Source organism: Oncorhynchus gorbuscha, linkage group LG03 (assembly GCF_021184085.1).
Source record: "Oncorhynchus gorbuscha isolate QuinsamMale2020 ecotype Even-year linkage group LG03, OgorEven_v1.0, whole genome shotgun sequence".
Lineage (NCBI taxonomy): Eukaryota > Metazoa > Chordata > Actinopteri > Salmoniformes > Salmonidae > Oncorhynchus > Oncorhynchus gorbuscha.
Genome location: NC_060175.1, coordinates 82,432,062 through 82,452,381, shown reverse-complemented (window position 1 = coordinate 82,452,381; position 20,320 = coordinate 82,432,062). Strand labels below are relative to the sequence as shown.

Sequence of the window (20,320 nt, the reverse complement as noted above, 5' to 3'; positions counted from 1 at the left end):
ATCAAATGTATTTATAAAGACCTTTTTACATCAGCCGATGCCACAAAGTGCTATACAGAAACCCAGCCTAAAACCCCAAACAGCAAGCAATGCAGATGTAGAAGCACGGTGGCTAGGAAAAACTCCCTAGATAGGCACGAACCTAGAAAGAAACCAAGAGAGGAACCATGCTCTGAGGGGTGGCCAGTCCTCTTCTGGCTGTGCCAGGTGGAGATTATAACAGTACATGGCCAAGATGTTCAAACTTTCATAGATGACCAGCAGGGTCTAATAATAATAATCACAGTGGTTGTAGAGGGTGCAACAGGTCAGCATCTCAGGAGTAAATGTCAGTTTTTTCTAGCCACCGTGCTTCTACACCTGCATTGCTTGCTGTTTGGGGTTTTAGGCTGGGTTTCTGTACAGCACTTTGAGATATCAGCTGATGTACGAAGGGCTATATAAATAAATTGGATTTGCTTTGATTTGATTTGGCTTTTCATAGCTGATCAGTCAGAGTTAGAGACATCAGGTGCGGTAGAGAGAGAGAGAGTCGAAAACAGCAGGTCAGGTACAAGGTAGCATGTCCGGTGAATAGGTCAGTGTCCCATAGCCGCAGACAGAACAGTTGAAACTGGAGCAGCAGCACGACCAGGTGGACTGGGGACAGCAAGGAGTCATCAGGCCAAGTAGTCCCGAGGCATGGTCCTGGTCCTAGGGTTCAGGTCCTCCAAGAGAAAGAGACAGAGAGAGAGTTAGATGGAGCCTACTTAAATTCACACAGGACACCGGATAAGACAGGAGAAATACTCCAGATATAACAGACTGTTCCTGCCGACAGACTGCCCCCCGACACATAAACTATTGCAGCATAAATACTGGAGGCTGAGCGCTCAGGACCTCAGACTGGGGTGAAGGTTCACCTTCCAACAGACAACAACCCTAAGCACACAGCCAAGAAAATGCAGGAGTGACTTCGAGGACAAGTCTCTGAATGTCCTTGAGTGGCCCAGCCAGAGCCCGACTTGAACCCGATCAATCATCTCTGGAGAGACCTGAAAATAGCTGTGCAGCTACACTCACCCATCCAACTTGAAAGAGCTTGAGAGGATCTGCAGAGAGGATGTTATGCAGGTGAATGAGGACCCAAAAGCGACTTGGCGAAAACAGAGTCTTTAATCCAGTTTAAGGAAATAGCAATACTCCTAGACAAATCGGAGCGGTAAATAAAGCACAAGAAACAATTTCACTCGTAATCACGAGAACTGACTGGAGACTCGATAATGAACTGCAGGTTGCCTCGGGAAGGCACTTGACCGTAGCAGACTCAGACACCTGCTCACCACGCAGCATCTGAGGGAAACACGACACGACAGGGCGATACAAAGACACAGCACGGTGAACAGTATACAAGGATCCGACAGGACAGAAACGGAAAACAAGGGGAGAAATAGGGACTCTAATCAGGGGAAAAGATAGGGAACAGGTGTGGGAAGACTAAATGATTGATTAGGGGAATAGGAACAGCTGGGAGCAGGAACGGAACGATAGAGAGAAGAGAGAGAGGAAGGGAGAGAGAAAAAGGGGAACAAACCTAAAAAGACCAGCAGGGGGAAAACGAACAGAAGGAAAAGCAAAATGACAAGACAATATAAGACAAAACATGACAGTACCCCCCCACTCACCGAGCGCCTCCTGGCGCTCTCGAGGAGGAACACTGGCGGCAACGGAGGAAATCATAGATCACAAACGGTCCAGCACGTCCCGAGAAAGAACCCAACTCCTCTCCTCAGGACCGTAACGGAAAACGAAAAAAAGGGAAACTAGGGTACTACTCTAAAAAAAAAATGAGACACGGGTAGAGAACTGAAAGCTTTAGAGCAAACAGGACCAAACAGGCCAGGAGAGTAACAACTAGGGACAGACTGAGACACAGCAAGGGCAGGAACAAGAACAGGAGAGATGCGGTGGCAGGGAACAGACTGAGACCCAGCAAGACCAGGAGCAGAAGCAGAAAAAAAATTACCAGACTTATTCTGCGCGCAGTCCGAACACGCAGCCACGAAACGGCGCGTGTCACGCTCCAGAGTAGGCCACCAAAAGCGCTGGCGAATAGAGGCAAGAGTACCTCGAACGCCGGGATGGCCAGCTAACTTGGCAGAGTGAGCCCACTGAAGAACAGCCAGACGAGTAGAAACAGGAACGAAAAGAAGGTTACTAGGACAAGCGCGCGGCGACTCAGTGTGCGTGAGTGCTTGCTTAACCTGTCTCTCAATTCCCCAGACAGTCAACCCGACAACACGCCCAACAGGAAGGATCCCTCGGGAACAGTAGAAGCCACAGAAGAACTAAAGAGACGGGATAAAGCATGAGGCTTGGTGTTCTTAGTACCCGGGCAATAAGAAATAACGAACTCGAAACGAGCGAAAAACAACGCCCAACGAGCATGACGCGCATTCAGTCGTTTGGCAGAACGGATGTACTCAAGGTTCCTTTGGTCAGTCCAAACGACAAAAGGAACGGTCGCCCCTCAACCACTGTCGCCATTTGCCTAGGGCTAAACGGATGGCGAGCAGTTCACGGTTAGCCACATCATAGTTACGTTCCGACGGTGACAGGCGATGAGAAAAATACGCGCAAGGGTGGACCCCATCGTCAGTATCGGAGCGCTGGGACAGAATGGCTCCCACGCCCACCCCCGACGCGTCAACCTCGACAATAAACTGTTTAGTGACGTCAGGTGCAACAAGGATAGGAGCGGATGCAAAACGCTTCTTGAGGAGATCAGAACAACAATCATACGACCGGTGAGGAGGAAGGGAGTTGGTTCTGGACCGACTGAAGACCGTGCGCAGACCATGATATTCCTCCGGCACTCCTGTCAAATCACCAGGTTCCTCCTGAGAAGAGGGGACAGAACAAACAGGAGAAATAGCAGACATTAAACACTTCACATGACAAGAAACGTTCCAGGAAAGGATAGAATTACTAGACCAATCAAAAGAAGGATTATGACACACTAGCCAGGGATGACCCAAAACAACAGGTGTAAAAGGTGAACAAAAAATCAAAAAAGAAATGGTCTCACTATGGTTACCAGATACAGTGAGGGTTAAAGGTAGTGTTTCACATAATATACTGGGGAGAGGACTACCATCCAAGGCGAACATGACCGTGGGCTCCCCTAACTGTCTGAGAGGAATGTCATGTTCCCGAGCCCAGGCTTCGTCCATAAAACAGCCCTCCGCCCCAGAGTCTATTAATGCACTGCAGGAAGCTGCCGATCCGGTCCAGCGTAGATGGACCGGTAAGGTAGTACAGGTACTTGACGGAGAGGACCGTCTAGTAGCGCTTATCAGTCGCCCTCCGCTTACTGATGAGCTCTGGCCTTTAACTGGACATGAAATGACAAAATGACCAGCGGAACCGCAATAGAGACAGAGGCGGTTGGTGATTCTCCGTTCCCTCTCCTTAGTCGAAATGCGAATACCCCCCAGCTGCATGGGCTCAACACCAGAGTCAGTGGGGAAAGATGGTAGTGTCGGAGAGAGGGGAGACACAGTTAACGCGAGCTCTCTTCTATGAGCTCGGTGACGAAGGTCTACCCGTCGTTCAATGCGAATAGCGAGTTCAATCAAAGAATCCACGCTGGATGGAACCTCCCGAGAGAGAATCTCATCCTTAACCTTAGCGTGGAGTCCCTCCAGAAAACGAGCGAGCAACGCCTGCTCGTTCCAGTTACTGGAGGCAGCAAGAGTGCGAAACTCTATAGAGTAATCCGTTATGGATCGATTACCTTGACATAGGGAAGACAGGGACCAGGAAGCTTCTTTCCCAAAAACTGAACGATCAAAAACCCTTATCATCTCCTCTTTAAAGTTCAGATAATCGTTAGTGCACTCAGCGCTTGCCTCCCAGATAGCTGTGCCCCACTGCCGAGCCCGACCAGTAAGGAGTGATATGACGTAGGCAATCCGAGCTCTCTCTCTTGAGTATGTGTTGGGTTGGAGAGAGAACACTATATCACACTGGGTGAGAAAGGAGCGGCACTCAGTGGGCTGCCCAGAATAACATGGTGGGTTATTAACCCTAGGTTCCGGAGGCTCGGAAGACCCGGAAGTAGCTGGTGGCACGAGACGAAGACTCTGATACTGTCCTGAGAGGTCGGAGACCTGAGCGGCCAGGGTCTCAACGGCATGCCGAGCAGCTGACAATTCCTGCTCGTGTCTGCCGAGCATCGCTCCCTGGAACTCGAGAGTAGAGTAGAGAGAATCCATAGTCGCTGGGTCCATTCTTGGTCGGATCCTTCTGTTATGCAGGTGAATGAGGACCCAAAAGCGACTTGGCGAAAACAGAGTCTTTAATCCAGTTTAAGGAAATAGCAATACTCCTAGACAAATCGGAGCGGTAAATAAAGCACAAGAAACAATTTCACTCGTAATCACGAGAACTGACTGGAGACTCGATAATGAACTGCAGGTTGCCTCGGGAAGGCACTTGACCGTAGCAGACTCAGACACCTGCTCACCACGCAGCATCTGAGGGAAACACGACACGACAGGGCGATACAAAGACACAGCACGGTGAACAGTATACAAGGATCCGACAGGACAGAAACGGAAAACAAGGGGAGAAATAGGGACTCTAATCAGGGGAAAAGATAGGGAACAGGTGTGGGAAGACTAAATGATTGATTAGGGGAATAGGAACAGCTGGGAGCAGGAACGGAACGATAGAGAGAAGAGAGAGAGGAAGGGAGAGAGAAAAAGGGGAACGAACCTAAAAAGACCAGCAGGGGGAAAACGAACAGAAGGAAAAGCAAAATGACAAGACAATATAAGACAAAACATGACAGAGGAATGGGAGAAATCCCCCAAATACAGCTGTGGCAAGCATATAGCATACCCAAGAAGACTCTAAGCCAAAAGTGCTTCAACAAAGTACTGAGTAAAGCGTCTGAATACTTTATGTAGATTTGATATTTCATATAAAAAAAACATTTCTGCAAACCTGTTTTTGTTTAGTAATTATGGGGTATTGTGTGTAGATTGATGAGAAAAACAACAACAATTTAATAAATTTTAGAATAAGGTTGTAGTATAACAAAATTTGGAAAAAGTCAAAGGGTCTGAATACTTTCTGAATGCATTGTACATTAACACCATATTTGTCTTCTCTCCACTAATAAAAAGTCTATATGTTTCCCTTGTGAACGCCGGGAAAACACAAGACTTCCTTGTCAAGTTACTTTAAAGGAGGACTGAACTTCCTGATTTAGCCTTGGTTTGAATTCTCCTTATTAGGATGTTCAACTGAGATCGAGATTTGGGTCTTGGAGGCATGCTTTTATGCGGGTGTCTATTGTGTTTGTTCAAACATGGTAAGTGTTTGCACTTTCCCTCTGCCAAAACCGTCCACAGTTACAGTAACTCACCCTTGTAGATAACTTGAAACAGTCTAACCAGGTGTTATGTCTTCAAGTCACTTAGAATAGCTAGCAGGGTAGCCATATTCTTTCACCAATTAGCTTCAGCCGGCTGGTGTGCAACCGTGGAAAAATTGGTTTGACTTTGGATAGTTGTGGGGCTAGTTAGCGACGGTCAATAAATTACAATAATGTGAATTAGGACAGGGACGATACTAGTATCACAATATTTTTCCATGGCAAAAATGAAATCACGAAGCAGAACAAACTATTTGGTCGCTTATATAGCTTGGAAAATAAGTACATGTGACTCTGGGTGACAACATAAAGATGTTTGTTTACAACATTGGAGCTGTTTTCCTTAATTCCCCTTCGTGTTTTGTTTCCTTGCCACGATACTAACGAGTATCGCATTACTGGTATCGTCGTGGCACTAATGTAGATGGAACAACGTTTTTGTTGTCTCATTAAATGCTTTCAATATTTGGAAATTATTTCATACAATTTATGTTTGGATTTAGGTTTTGAAGTGTATTTGAAATATTGTCCTATATACATGGTATTATTTACTTATGGTCTTTAACTATCCCCATAGGTATATCGACTGTCAAACCAAATTGACCATGAGCATTAAGATCGGGTCTTGTGCAGCTGCGCTGAAATTGATGATTACTTGGGTCCTGCCTGCTGTGGGCAGGGTTGAAATAAACCCAACCCAATGAAAACTGTTACAGTACACTTCATTCTGTGACATACCATTTTTTCCTAATTATCTTGCTAATCTCAGTTTTGGACGAGACTGACTTTATGACCAGAATTATTCTATTTACACTTTGTAGTCGATTTTGACACTAGAAGAAATGTTTCTAATATTCCACATAGGTAGTTTTCTACTAGAGAGGGTGTTTATTGCTTTAATTTGCTCTTTACAATGTGTTATCACAGGCCCTGGAACAAAGGCCCTTGTCTCTTAACACCTTTCACCCACAAATGAATCACTTCTAGTCTGAGAATCACATTTTAATTTGCTCATAGCTTTTGTGCTACTTGATTGACTCGAATACCACTTTTCCTACATCTCTACTTTGAGCTTTAATCTCAGAGTTTTCTTAACTCTTGAGAAATGCTGTGATCACTTTTGTAGAGTACTATATGACACCATAGCGTCTCCAAGTCTGTGCACATAGTTCAAATCAAACGAATTACAAGCCCCTAACCAACAGTGCAATTTTTAAGTAAAAAATAGCTATTAGGTAAACAATAGATAAGTAAAGAAATACAAATAAATAAAAAAAACAGTAAAATGACAGTGAAAATAACAGTAGCGAGGCTATATACAGGTGGTACCGGTACAGAGTCAATGTGCGGGGGCACCGGTTAGTGGTACTGTAGGTATAGGTATAGTTGTGAGAGTGAGCAGACCGAGACTAAATGTTTGTGGTAGATTTTCTTCATTTTTGAAACAGTTGTATCAACTGTCTATCGGTGTCAAACTTTCAGTGTAATATCCCAGAAGAATAATACAGTAGACATTATTCTGAGGTACACCCTCCATATATGGAGTAAACTTCAGATGATCACCTCAGTCCATTTACTCAGCAGTAACCTAAATGAACAGGAAAGCCTACCTCTTCATCAGCTATTTGACACTATTCCCAGAATGTATCTCTATACTTCATCATTTGACCTTACAAGCATGGTGTACGTCTATCGTTTGATAGTATTGATCAACATCAGAGAAATGAGAGGGGTGGTTAATGAAACAACTCAGATAGAGCATAAATGTGTGATACACTGTGCTCAATTATGTTACCACCATCCCACCAAAGACCCTTCCCTTTAGGTACTAGATTTACTTTATATGAAATGACCCCTTACAAACTAGTTTTATTACAACGGATCTCTTTTATTACAAGCTCTTACCCCTTAAATAATGTCCGATTTTAACACAGCCAATCAAGCCTCGGCATTATATAAGTCCGATTTTAACACAGCTAATCAAGCCTCTACATGTTGCAACTCAGCTATTAACATATATTCTGTAAGCTAGGGGACGAATATGAAAACAACGAGCTGACAGCCTACTCACAAAGCGAAGTCTTTCACAAAGGTGTTGATTACCTCTGTTACCTAAAGATTACCTAAATTAGAAATGTCCTACAATACTAATCTTGAACAAGAGCCGACTTGATAAAATCTTATAACAACAAAATCTCATAACAATTGTAACAAGTGGCAATTAATGAATAATTGTGAATAATTCAGATGTTTTAACTTCCGACATTCCTCCTAGCATATCACAATACTATAAACCAGTGGCTGCTGAGGGAAGGATAGCTCATAATAATGTCTGGAAAGGAGCGAATGGAATGGCATCAAACACATGGAACCCATGTGATGTATTTGATACCATTCCACACCAGCCATTGCCATGAGTCTGTCCTCCTAAATGAAGGTGCCACCAACCTCCTGTGCTATAAACTGGAAGTACAGTATGTGCTCACACCATGTTCTCTTGTTCACTCTCTCCTCAGATCCCCCAGGTGAGCTATGCCTCCACGGCTCCGGAGCTGAGTGATAACACGCGCTACGACTTCTTCTCCCGAGTCGTGCCCCCGGACACCTACCAGGCACAGGCCATGGTGGACATAGTTAAAGCCATGCGCTGGAATTATGTCTCCACAGTAGCATCAGAGGGTAACTATGGAGAAAGCGGTGTGGATGCCTTCATACAGAAGTCCCGCGAAGAGGGTGAGTCATCTCCATCTCTCCTGAACATTACTTTTCACTGTTTCACATGCTGGGTCTAATTTAGAGAAATATGATGTATTATTGGCTCCTGCAATCAGAAACCTATTATGGCATCCAATGGCTTCACAAATTGGTCAGGTATGGAAACTTACCAATGTTTTGTGTCGCTAACCTGATAACCTGTCTGATAAATGAGGTAGATTTGTATTGATGGGGTGACTATGCTTTTAATTGGCAATGCTAAAGTCCTGCATTTTATGGACATGAAAAAGCTACATTTAGTTATATGGATACACCATTATCATGGTTGAATTTGGCATATTAATATGAAACCAATCACTTAACCCTTTACACTCATGGGAATTGGCATATATGGACAGGACTAAATTGAAATGTTTTTTTACATAAAATATTAAATGCATAATCATTGTAGCAATTGAAAGGGAACAGTTCTGGAGATAATGGGAACATTTCCAGATCAATTGTGAGTAAATCTGACACAAGACTGACTGAATCTAAACATTACACCGTTGATTTTATGTACATTTCGCATTTACTGTACTGTGAAAATACTCTGGATACATTCAGTAACATAACAAGACTATTCCTGTAAAATGTGGGGTAGGTGCAACAGAAGACCAAAAAATGACACGGGTTTGAGTGAGAGGACTAACTGGTGTCTTCAAGTGGCCACACACCTCTCCAAAGTCTGCACTGTCCCTAAGCAATTTCAATGCACTTTTTATTTTTATTTTTTATTTTACCCCCTTTTTCTCCCCAATTTCGTGGTATCCAATTGTTAGTAGTTACTATCTTGTCTTATCGCTACAACTCCCGTACGGGCTCGGGAGAGACGAAGGTCGAAAGCCATGCATCCTCCGAAACACAACCCAACCAAGCCACACTGCTTCTTAACACAGCGCATCCAAACCGGAAGTGCACGATGAGACAAGGATAGCCCTACCGGCCAAACCCTCCCGAGGCCGGAAGGCTGGCACTAGGCCAATCACACAGTTACAGTTGTTGTTTACGCAATACAATAACGGCCATTTTAAATCTAAATCTGGGTCAGGTGGGCATAATTTGAAAGCTTGTTCTATTTCCAACATGGCTAGTTAAATAAAATACAATCTTACAGTGTTAAACTTCCACAAGGCAATTCAGAGAAACTTTTGGTCATTTTGGTGAGCATAGAAAGGAAGTTTAGATGTAATAAAACAAACACAGGATCATTCTGTTCAGAACAACCAAGGGTATGACACTGTGTCATCTTGTAACTGTACATTAAACATAGTGACACAGTATATGACATGAGTTTATGATTTGGAATTGTGCACATTTGGACTCATGGCTATTTGGCTTTCTTGTATGACATCAAAGCAGTATCCATTATAATCCTCAATGTCTCAATGTCAATGAGTAATCTTTTACAGCATTTCCCTTATTCAGACAACAAAAAATTTGCAAAAGTTGCCCAATTACCGGGAGGGATGGGGGCAACGTCTTGTCATGTGCGGTGCTCAAGTTTAGAACAGCTTTCAGTCAAAACCAATACAGCGCTGTGAAACGCAGAGCCAGAGCTCTGATGTCATGTATAGCATTTCACTGTACAGCCACTACGTTCCAAATCTGCCATTTTCAACCTGTATATGGGTACATATGTAAAGGGATACCATAGATCCCATGTTTGTACACAATGTTGCACTTTCATTTACCTAAGAGCCACTGGCTTGAAAGCTCAATCAATTGTTTGCTGCTAAATGATTCCATCTCTATGCAATGCAAACACTAACATAGATTGAATGGCACTTGACCCTTTATGTGTATAGCAGATGTCATGGTGAGAGACTGTCCTTGAATAATTGCTTTGTTCAAGGAACAGAACCAAACAAATCAGGGGAACTCATTGGGAATTACAATTTACCTTTTGAGTGCTTTTATCTCTGCAGTATTATTTGACTCAACGGCCTGCATCTACTTTGTAGGCGCTCAGGTATGGCATTATGCCACTTTAGCTGTGTCTCCTTAGGAAGCATTAGAGGCAGAGAGGTCTGTAGTTTTCAGGGTAGTTCAAATGTTGTGACCCAGCAGAATTCAAATGAAAGGAAATGACAGTCATAAAAGACCTGTTCCATTTGAGCATTCCATCCACAGATCAAACAACAAGTGTTAAATATAATAGTATTATACAACAGGTGGGTCTAATATTATCTACCAACAGAGATGGCCGCCTCGCTTCGCGTTCCTAGGAAACTATGCAGTTTTTATTTTTTTACGTGTTATTTCTTACATTAGTACCCCAGGTCATCTTAGGTTTCATTACATACAGTCGAGAAGAACTACTGAACATAAGAGCAGCGTCAACTCACCATCAGTACGACCAATAATATGATTTTCGCGATGCGGATCTTGTGTTCTGCCTTTCAACCAGGACAATGGAATGGATCCCATGCGGCGACCCAAAAAAACGACTCCGTAAAAGAGGGAAACGAGGCGGTCTTCTGGTCAGACTCCGGAGACGGGCACATCGTGCACCACTCCCTAGCATTCTTCTCGCCAATGTCCAGTCTCTTGACAACAAGATTGATGAAATCCGAGCAAGGGTAGCATTCCAGATGGACATCAGAGACTGTAACGTTCTTTGCTTCACGGAAACATGGCTCACTGGAGGGAAACATGGCTCACTGGAGAGAAGCTATCGGAGGCGGTGCAGCCAGCGGGTTTCTCCACGCATCGCGCCGACAGAAACAAACATCTTTCTGGTAAGAAGAGGGGCGGGGGCGTATGCCTTATGGCTATTGAGACATGGTGTGATGAAAGAAACATACAGGAACTCAAATCCTTCTGTTCACCTGATTTAGAATTCCTCACAATCAAATGTCAACCGCATTATCTACCAAGAGAATTATCTTCGATTATAATCACAGCCGTATATATTCCCCTCCAAGCAGACACATCGATGGCTCTGAACGAACTTTATTTGACTCTTTGCAAACTGGAATCCATTTATCCGGAGGCTGAATTCATTGTAGCTGGGGATTTTAACAAGGCTAATCTGAAAACAAGACTCCCTAAATTTTATCAGCATATCGATTGCGCAACCAGGGGTGGAAATACCTTGGATCATTGTTACTCTAACTTCCGCAACGCTTATAAGGCCCTGCCCCGCCCTCCTTTTGGAAAAGCTGACCACGACTCCATTTTGTTGATCCCTGCCTACAGACAGAAACTAAAACAAGAGGCTCCCACGCTGAGGTCTGTCCAACGCTGGTCCGACCAAGCTGACTCCACACTCCAAGACTGTTTCCATCACGTGGACTGGGATATGTTTCGTATTGCGTCGGATAACAACATTGAGGAATACGCTGATTCGGTGTGCGAGTTCATTAGAACGTGCGTTGAAGATGTCGTTCCCATAGCAACGATTAAAACATTCCCTAACCAGAAACCATGGATTGATGGCAGCATTCGCGTGAAACTGAAAGCGCGAACCACTGCTTTTAATCAGGGCAAGGTGACTGGTAACATGACCGAATACAAACAGTGCAGCTATTCCCTCCGCAAGGCTATCAAACAAGCTAAGCGTCAGTATAGAGACAAAGTAGAATCTCAATTCAACGGCTCAGACACAAGAGGTATGTGGCAGGGTCTACAGTCAATCACGGACTACAAGAAGAAAACCAGCCCAGTCACGGACCAGGATGTCTTGCTCCCAGGCAGACTAAATAACTTTTTTGCCCGCTTTGAGGACAATACCGTGCCACTGACACGGCCTGCAACGAAAACATGCGGACTCTCCTTCACTGCAGCCGAGGTGAGTAAGACATTTAAACGTGTTAACCCTCGCAAGGCTGCAGGCCCAGACGGCATCCCCAGCCGCGCCCTCAGAGCATGCGCAGACCAGCTGGCCGGTGTGTTTACGGACATATTCAATCAAACCCTATACCAGTCTGCTGTCCCCACATGCTTCAAGAGGGCCACCATTGTTCCTGTTCTCAAAAAAGCTAAGGTAACTGAGCTAAACGACTACCGCCCCGTAGCACTCACTTCCGTCATCATGAAGTGCTTTGAGAGACTAGTCAAGGACCATATCACCTCCACCCTACCTGACACCCTAGACCCACTCCAATTTGCTTACAACACAACAGTGGTAGGCTTGATTACCAACAACGACAAGACGGCCTACAGGGAGGAGGTGAGGGCCCTCGGAGTGTGGTGTCAGGAAAATAACCTCACACTCAACGTCAACAAAACTAAGGAGATGATTGTGGATTTCAGGAAACAGCAGAGGGAACACCCCCCTATCCACATCGATGGAACAGTAGTGGAGAGGGTAGTAAGTTTTAAGTTCCTCGGCATACACATCACAGACAAACTGAATTGGTCCACTCACACAGACAGCATCGTGAAGAAGGCGCAGCAGCGCCTCTTCAACCTCAGGAGGCTGAAGAAATTCGGCTTGTTACCAAAAGCACTCACAAACTTCTACAGATGCACAATCGAGAGCATCCTGGCGGGCTGTATCACCGCCTGGTACGGCAACTGCTGCGCCCACAACCGTAAGGCTCTCCAGAGGGTAGTGAGGTCTGCACAACGCATCACCAGGGGCAAACTACCTGCCCTCCAGGACACCTACACAACCCGATGTTACAGGAAGGCCATAAAGATCATCAAGGACAACAACCACCCGAGCCACTGCCTGTTCACCTCGCTATCATCCAGAAGGCGAGGTCAGTACAGGTGCATCAAAGCTGGGACCGAGAGACTGAAAAACAGCTTCTCTCTCAAGGCCATCAGACTGTTAAACAGCCACCACTAACACTGAGTGGCTGCTGTCAACACACTGACACTGACTCAACCCCAGCCACTTTAATAATGGGAATTGATGGGAAATGATGTAAAATATGTCACTTGCCACTTTAAACAATGCTACCTAATATAATGTTACATACCCTACATTATTCATCTCATATGCATATGCATATACTGTACTCTATATCATCTACTGCATCCTTACGTAATACATGTATCACTAGCCACTTTAACTATGCCACTTTGTTTACATACTCATCTCATATGTATATACTGTACTCGATACCATCTACTGTATCTTGCCTATGCTGCTCTGTACCATCACTCATTCATATATCTTTATGTACATATTCTTTATCCCCTTACACTGTGTATAAGACAGTAGTTTTGGAATTGTTAGTTAGATTACTTGTTGGTTATTACTGCATTGTCGGAACTAGAAGCACAAGCAATGCAATTCACTGTCACATCAGCCCAGCCAAGGAAGTTATAAACTTGATCTCCACTACAATAAGCATCTAGACATTATTTCACATTACTTTTAGAATAACATTTCATTTTCAACAGGGGAGATTTGAATAAACCTTTAACTGTCTGTCTCTCCAACATTTGCAACATTGTTTCAATATTCAAATTCGATCTCCAACTGTCCCTTAGTAATGAACATGTAGGGGTCGGGAGTTGGGACGAGAGAGAGAGACAGGCAGCGTTTCTCAGCCAATCGAAATCATGAATTAGCTGGCATAATTTTTATGGATATATACAAAGAAATATATATTGGAAAATGGTCAAACGAAACGAAGTGCAGCTAGTTTTCAGTCTTTCCAGCTTCAGTTTGAAGTTATTGTGTTAGCTGTGTTGTTGGCTAGATCCTCTGAGCAACAGTGTCCTAACGAGAGGCATACCAGGCAAAATCGTGACTCATTAGCTCATTGCTATGGATGTATCCAAATAAATGTCAGTAGAAAACGTCTTAAACAAATGCAGCTACTGTTGTTATTTTTTCTGCACTGTTTGACGTGACTGTAAGTTAACCGTAGTTGGATAGTTAGCAAGCAAGGGATAGGAATGTTGCCAGCCAGTATGGCAATGGAACATTAAGAACGAACGACTGGGTAGTACAGCCAACAACATTATGACAATCATCCATCATACGCATCATACTGTATGAGAATTATTTTACTGTCACATTTTCATCAACCAAATACAGAATGGTTTATCTGACAGTTCACAGCGTAACATATAACCTTATCCAGCCCGGTAACACTTTATTTTATGGGTATTTATAAAGTGTGTGTTTACCATGTATTAATCATTACTTCCACATTTCTAAACCATTTACTAATCATTCGTAAAGTATATTTGCAGCCCCTAATCTAAAGTGAGCACTTTATAAATACTTTATGCATTTTTTACTGACCAGTGTAATTTCTCACAAAAAAATGGGCATGCCATAGGTCAAACTATATCATTGCATTTACTTGATAGCTACCTACACAAATAGCTAGCTAGAACAAAGTGTTAATAAGATAAATTCATTAAAAAGATTAAAAGTACCTCTTAAACTCCTCGTGACGATCCTTGTCATAGTTTTCCAGGTCACTGGTAGCCGATTTAATAAGCTTATCCAACAGTACTTGGTAAAAGAATAAGCACACAACACGATATTTAAGGAAATATATATGCATAATAACTACTAACATTTACAAATGTGGTAATGATTCATACATGGTGAGCAAACTGTTTATAAATGCATTACAAATGGTTTAGAAAGGTCTTAGAAATGGTTTATTACGACCCTTAAAATAAAGTGTTGCCATAGTTTACGATGCTTTGTGGAAAGTACATTTTTTCCTGGGGAACAAATAGTTACTTTGGAGTTGACCACAATTATTTGTGACTACTTTTTTAAACGATTTGAATAGGGATTTAAGAAAATAACTACTTTTAAAACTATTTGAATACAGACCTGAGGAAGCAACAACGTAAAATAATATTTGGATACAGATCTCAGGAAGTGTCTACTTTTCTGAAACTATTGGATAGGCTGCCTTCAACTAATGGCAAGGCTGTATCTGGAACTGTGTGTTGAAGATAGAAAGAGAATGAATAGAGCAATCTCACGATCTCCCATACTATTCTAATCTATCTAACAGTCATATTGGATCTACATAATACATTTTTACCTGAACATTTAGTAAATGTCCATTATTCTGAATATCCATTGTCCCAGGTGTACATAATCAAGTCAAATCAATAAACCAATGATATGTTTTACAGATAAGAATAAATAAGTTGTGACGCTCAACTTCTGTTTGACTCTTTCAACATGCCACTGAAAAGGTCAAAGGCTGCAACTCATTTTTCAATACCTGAAAATATTGCAGAGTAATTCAAAGCTATTTGCAAACATTGCAACAGCAACTTGGATGCTTAGTAAAAACAACTTCAAACCTCTTTGTCCATCTGTTCTTGTTTCAAACAAACACTACACCATCTTTAAAGGGATAGTTTACTCAGAATTACAAACTATTTTCCACCTACCTTGGCTGTAGTTGATTCAAGAATACAGTTTTGGGATATTTTGTTTACTTTCTGCACCTACTAGCCACATTTTGTTACTATTAGCATTTTCAGTAACACTTAACATTAAACTGTTCTTGTGCCTGTGTAATAAAACTGTAATTACTTTTGAAGCAACATTTTAATAGCATGTTAGGTCACATAATACTTTGGTTATTGCATTTTAGTTGCATAGTAATAAGCTGAGAGTTTTTGTAAATACTGTACAACAAGAGGACTAGTGACTGTTCCTTATTCCACTTATGTAAGTACTACATTATTATGCATTTACAAAGGAACATCCTATGTAACAACTATGTTGCTATTGTAATAATAATCATACTACACATGTATAAGAATTTGATATCAAGTGTACCTCCTTGTGTGTCACGCATTATGAAAATAAATGTGTTGGTCATTTTGAGTCAGAAAAGTGGTCTACTCTAATGTTGAGGAGATTCCATGTCTCTCATGTATAAATCAAGGCTATAGGCTATATTAAGATTCATATACAAGAGCCCTCCAAACCAGGTGCTTATGATCATATATTTAGTCTAATTCACCTAACTTTTGTAGTTTTTGGTACTTCATACTTGGCAGCCATCAAATACATGTTTTTTGTTAATGGGGTTAGGGTGCAGAATTTTCACTTTTGGATAAATAGCATGCCCAATTTCAACTTCCTGCTACTCATGCCAAGAATATAAGATATGCATATAATTCATAGATTTGGATAGAAAACACTTAGTTTCTAAAACTGTTTGAATCATGTCTGTGAGTATAACAGAATTTATGTAGCCGGCAAAACCCTGAGGATTAACTGTTCAGAATGTTTTATTTTTTTCCCCTTTCTGTTCCCTGGGTTGTCTTTGCCAAGGGATATTTCATAGGAACCTGTTTTCAGTTCCCACCGCTTCCACTGGATGTCACCAGTCTTTGGAATTTGGTTGAGGTTATTCCTTTGTGCAATGAAGAAGTAGGCCAACTAGGAACTGGGGACACTTTTGTGAGTTGCGCAAGACGTGAAAAGCAGCGCTGGTTTGTTTTCTTTCCTGTATTGAACACAGATTGCCCGTCTACAATCTGATTAAAAATACATAAAGTTGTATTACAAAAGTAGTTTGAAATATTTTGGCAAGGTTTATAGGCAACTTTTGAAATATTTTGTAGTGATGTTGCATTTTTTGTAAGCAGTTTTTTTCTGGATCAAACGCGCTTTATAAATTGACATTTTGGATATATATGGAAGGAATTAATCGAACAAAAGGACCAATTGTGATGTTTATGGGACATATTGGAGTGCCAACAAAAGAAGCTCGTCAAAGATAATGCATGTTTTATATTTTATTTCATTTTTTTTGTGTAGCGCCTGCAGGGTTGAAACATGCTAACTCCTTTGTTTACTGCTGGTGCAGATGGTGCAGGCTATCAGATAATAGCTTCTTATGCTTTTGCCGAAAAGCATTTTTAAAATCTGACATGTTGGCTGGATTCACAATGAGTGTAGCTTTAATTGAATATCTTACATGTGTGATTTAATGAAAGTTTGAATTTTATAGTATTTTATTTGAATCTGGCGCTCTGCATTTTCCCTGGCAATTGGCCAGTTAAGACATTTGCGTCCCGCCTATCCCTAACTAGTTTTAAATAACTTGCAACATACTTTCAAATAATATTTATTTTTCTGAGACCTGTATTTGAAAATCAAAGAAAATAGTCTGGAAGATGTTCTCACATTGCAGTAGTACAGCCATGCTTGGGACATTGTAAGGAATGACTGATTCTGTTACTTTTTGTTTGCTAGCCATTCAACTCTGTCTCCCTGGCCTCAAATCTGCCCCAGGTTGATGGGTATTTGGCAGCTTAATCTTAAAATAAGTGGATACTGATTTGTAACATAATGTGCATGAATAATTCAAATATGGGGAGGCAAAACAGGTCAGTGCTTCTGAATGAATTATCCATGTTGATGAATGTATATCTTAATAGAAAACAGTAATTTATTTATTCACATTTTTCATAGAGGATAATTGTTTGTGTACATTGTCTGTGTGTATTTTGTCATTATTATGACTCTGATTCATGTGCTGATGAAGCTTGTCCTTGCTGACTCCACGTCCTCTGTCAGCTTACGAGTGTCAGTGTCCTAAAATGGGCCACGTTTATCTTCAGTTTTCTGGCTAAACCAAAGCAATTTTTCCAATGAGATTGCAAAGGTGTTGATGAAGTGAAAATAAATCAGTATTGAGAAATAGCTAGAAAGTGAGCAAGCAAGAGAGAACAGAGATGGAGAAGTAGAAGTGACCATGTCTGCCCTGGAACTACAGTGGGCGTAGCACAGCGTTGGGAATACAGTCAGCCCCGAGCAGGGAGCAGGCCACACACGCTCAGCCTGGCCTCTGACCCCCGCTGTGGCTGAATGTAATCACTACCGACATGCCTACTGCTCTCTGTGCCACTGCATCACTTTCCTCTGCCAGCGCCAAGCTGCAGCACATCATACTGTACCGTAACTATCTCTGGAGAGAGACCAGTGGCGGAGGGAGCAGAGGAGTGTCCCTGCAGAGTCCTCCTGCTTCCCCGGCTCAGCCCTGTGGAGCAGGAGTTAATATGAGGAGAGTTCAGCTGGCTCAGCGATTTATAGTTTGGAGCCCCTAGGTGGAGAGCACCATGGGGAGCCTCTAGAAAGGGAGTTCCAAGTATAGGCTACCATACATTAGCCAGGATGGAGCTCATTTCTTGCAGGTTGAGCTCAGTTCAACAGAAGCAGCAACTTCCAAACTCACTTAATTTCACCGATAGACAGACAAAATGGTAGGTTAATGTACTGTAGCTTTTCAAGCATCTCTGCCTGAAAGTAAAAACACCATCTAGCTGCCAAGCCAACCTGCTGAACCATCATTATTACTTGGCTTCTTATTCACTGTGGCAACAGGAAGCAATCCAACACGTCTATGAATACCCACCAAACCATGACATCTCCAATTAGCATTCCTCTCACCCAGCCCTGTACTGCTGAATTTTCCCTGTTGTGAGCACTCAACTTCAAAAGGTCCCTGCACTCCAAGTCTCCATGCGCCAGACCATTACACCCTGCACTTTAATGATATTGACAGCAGGGCCCTTTTCACTGATCCTTATAACAACCCAAACTACACTGTTTGTAGGATGTTATATTGAAGTCAGCATACTTTGGACTTGTCATTGTACTCAGAGTACATTGATACTGTCGATTATGTCACAAGGTATGTTGGTTTAACTCGAGGTAATAAATAACAATGCACCCCCTCCCCCATGTGAAAAATAATTTCACGTGATCCTCCCCCTGCAAAAAAAATTGCGCTCTCCTCTCTCGTACTGTAATTTTCTTTCACACTCTTCCCCCCTCATAAAATGAATTGTTATTTTTTTTATTACAACCATAAATAACTGTCGCAATCCTGTGTTCACGAACGTGGATATGGATTTTACCACTTCAGCATGGTTTTGTGGCATAGTCAATACCACACAGGGCTAACGGGCCATAAGGTTGAGAGTTCGCCAACCACCACAGAGGAGCTCACTCTCCCTGCCTGTATGACTACACTACGATCAGAGTCGGATGAAGACAATGATCATCTAGGGGGAATCAGATTTTCAACATAATTATACAAAAATATTATGCAAACAATTTTCCACCAACAGGTTTCTGTTCCAATGCACCACGCAACCAATAAGCAACTTATAACTGCATATTCGGTTACCAATTTTGAGAACTTATCATCATGGTTTGAGTTTTAACACCACAATCAAGAGTATGTCAGAAAATACATCCCTCCCTACTCAGTACTTAAGACTTGGTTTGACGATATCTGAATACCATTTGGATGCTGGAATTATATTTGAGTGGAGTGGATGAACGTGATCAGGTAGCCTAAAGGAGACTTTTGAAGTAACCTAATCAGATTAAAACATTGTGACTAATTGCATTTATGCCACACATAAAAGGTCATATGTTAAAAGTTAAATGACACATTTTTACATCTAACCTCTGTAAAAAAAAACGGAGAAAAAAAAACGGAATATGTCTTGATTAGAAAAGTATTCCCCCTGAGTCAATACATGTTAGTCAGTCTTTCTGGGTAAGTCTCTAAGAGCTTTGTCCACTTGGATTGAACAATATTTGCACATTATTCTTTTTTAAATTCTTAAAGCTCTGTCAAGTTGGTTGTTGATCATTTCTAGACAGCCATTTTCAAGTCTTGCCAAATAGTTTTATTAAGCCGATTTAAGTCAACACTGTAAATAGGCCACTCAGGAACATTAAATTTCGTCTTGGTAGTCAACGCTATTGTCTATTTAGCCTTGTGTCTTAGGTGATTTACCTACAAAGAGGTGAATTTGTCTCCCCATTTCTGTTGGAAAGCAGACTGAACACGGTTTTCCTCTAGGACTTTCCCTGTTCTTAGCTCTATTCCATTTATTTTTCTCCTAAAAAACTCCCTAGTCCTTGCCGATGACAAGCATACCCATAAAATTATGCAGCCACCACCATGCTTGAAAATCTAAAGTGTGGTACTCAGTGATGTGTTGTGTTGCCCCAAACATTACGCTTTATATTCAGGACATAAAGTGAATTTCTTTGCCACATTTTTTGAAGTTTTACTTCAGTGCTTTACAGGATGCATGTTTAGGAATATTTTTATTCTGTACAGGATTTCTTTTCACTCTACAATACTGTTGATCCATCCTCAGTTTTATCCTATCACACATTAAACTCTGTAACTGTTTCAAAGTCACCATTGGCCTCAT

At 42.1% G+C, this 20,320-nt stretch overlaps 1 protein-coding gene across 1 annotated transcript in view; it reads left to right on the top strand.

The window, feature by feature from the left end:
* LOC124032048 (metabotropic glutamate receptor 4-like) overlaps positions 1 to 20,320 on the top strand; it is a 316,925-nt gene that overhangs the window by 163,223 nt on the left and 133,382 nt on the right. Inside the window, exon 3 of the mRNA XM_046344062.1 lies at positions 7,939 to 8,155. Within this exon, the coding sequence (XP_046200018.1) occupies positions 7,939 to 8,155 (217 nt within the window). The remainder of the gene's footprint in view (positions 1 to 7,938; positions 8,156 to 20,320) is intronic.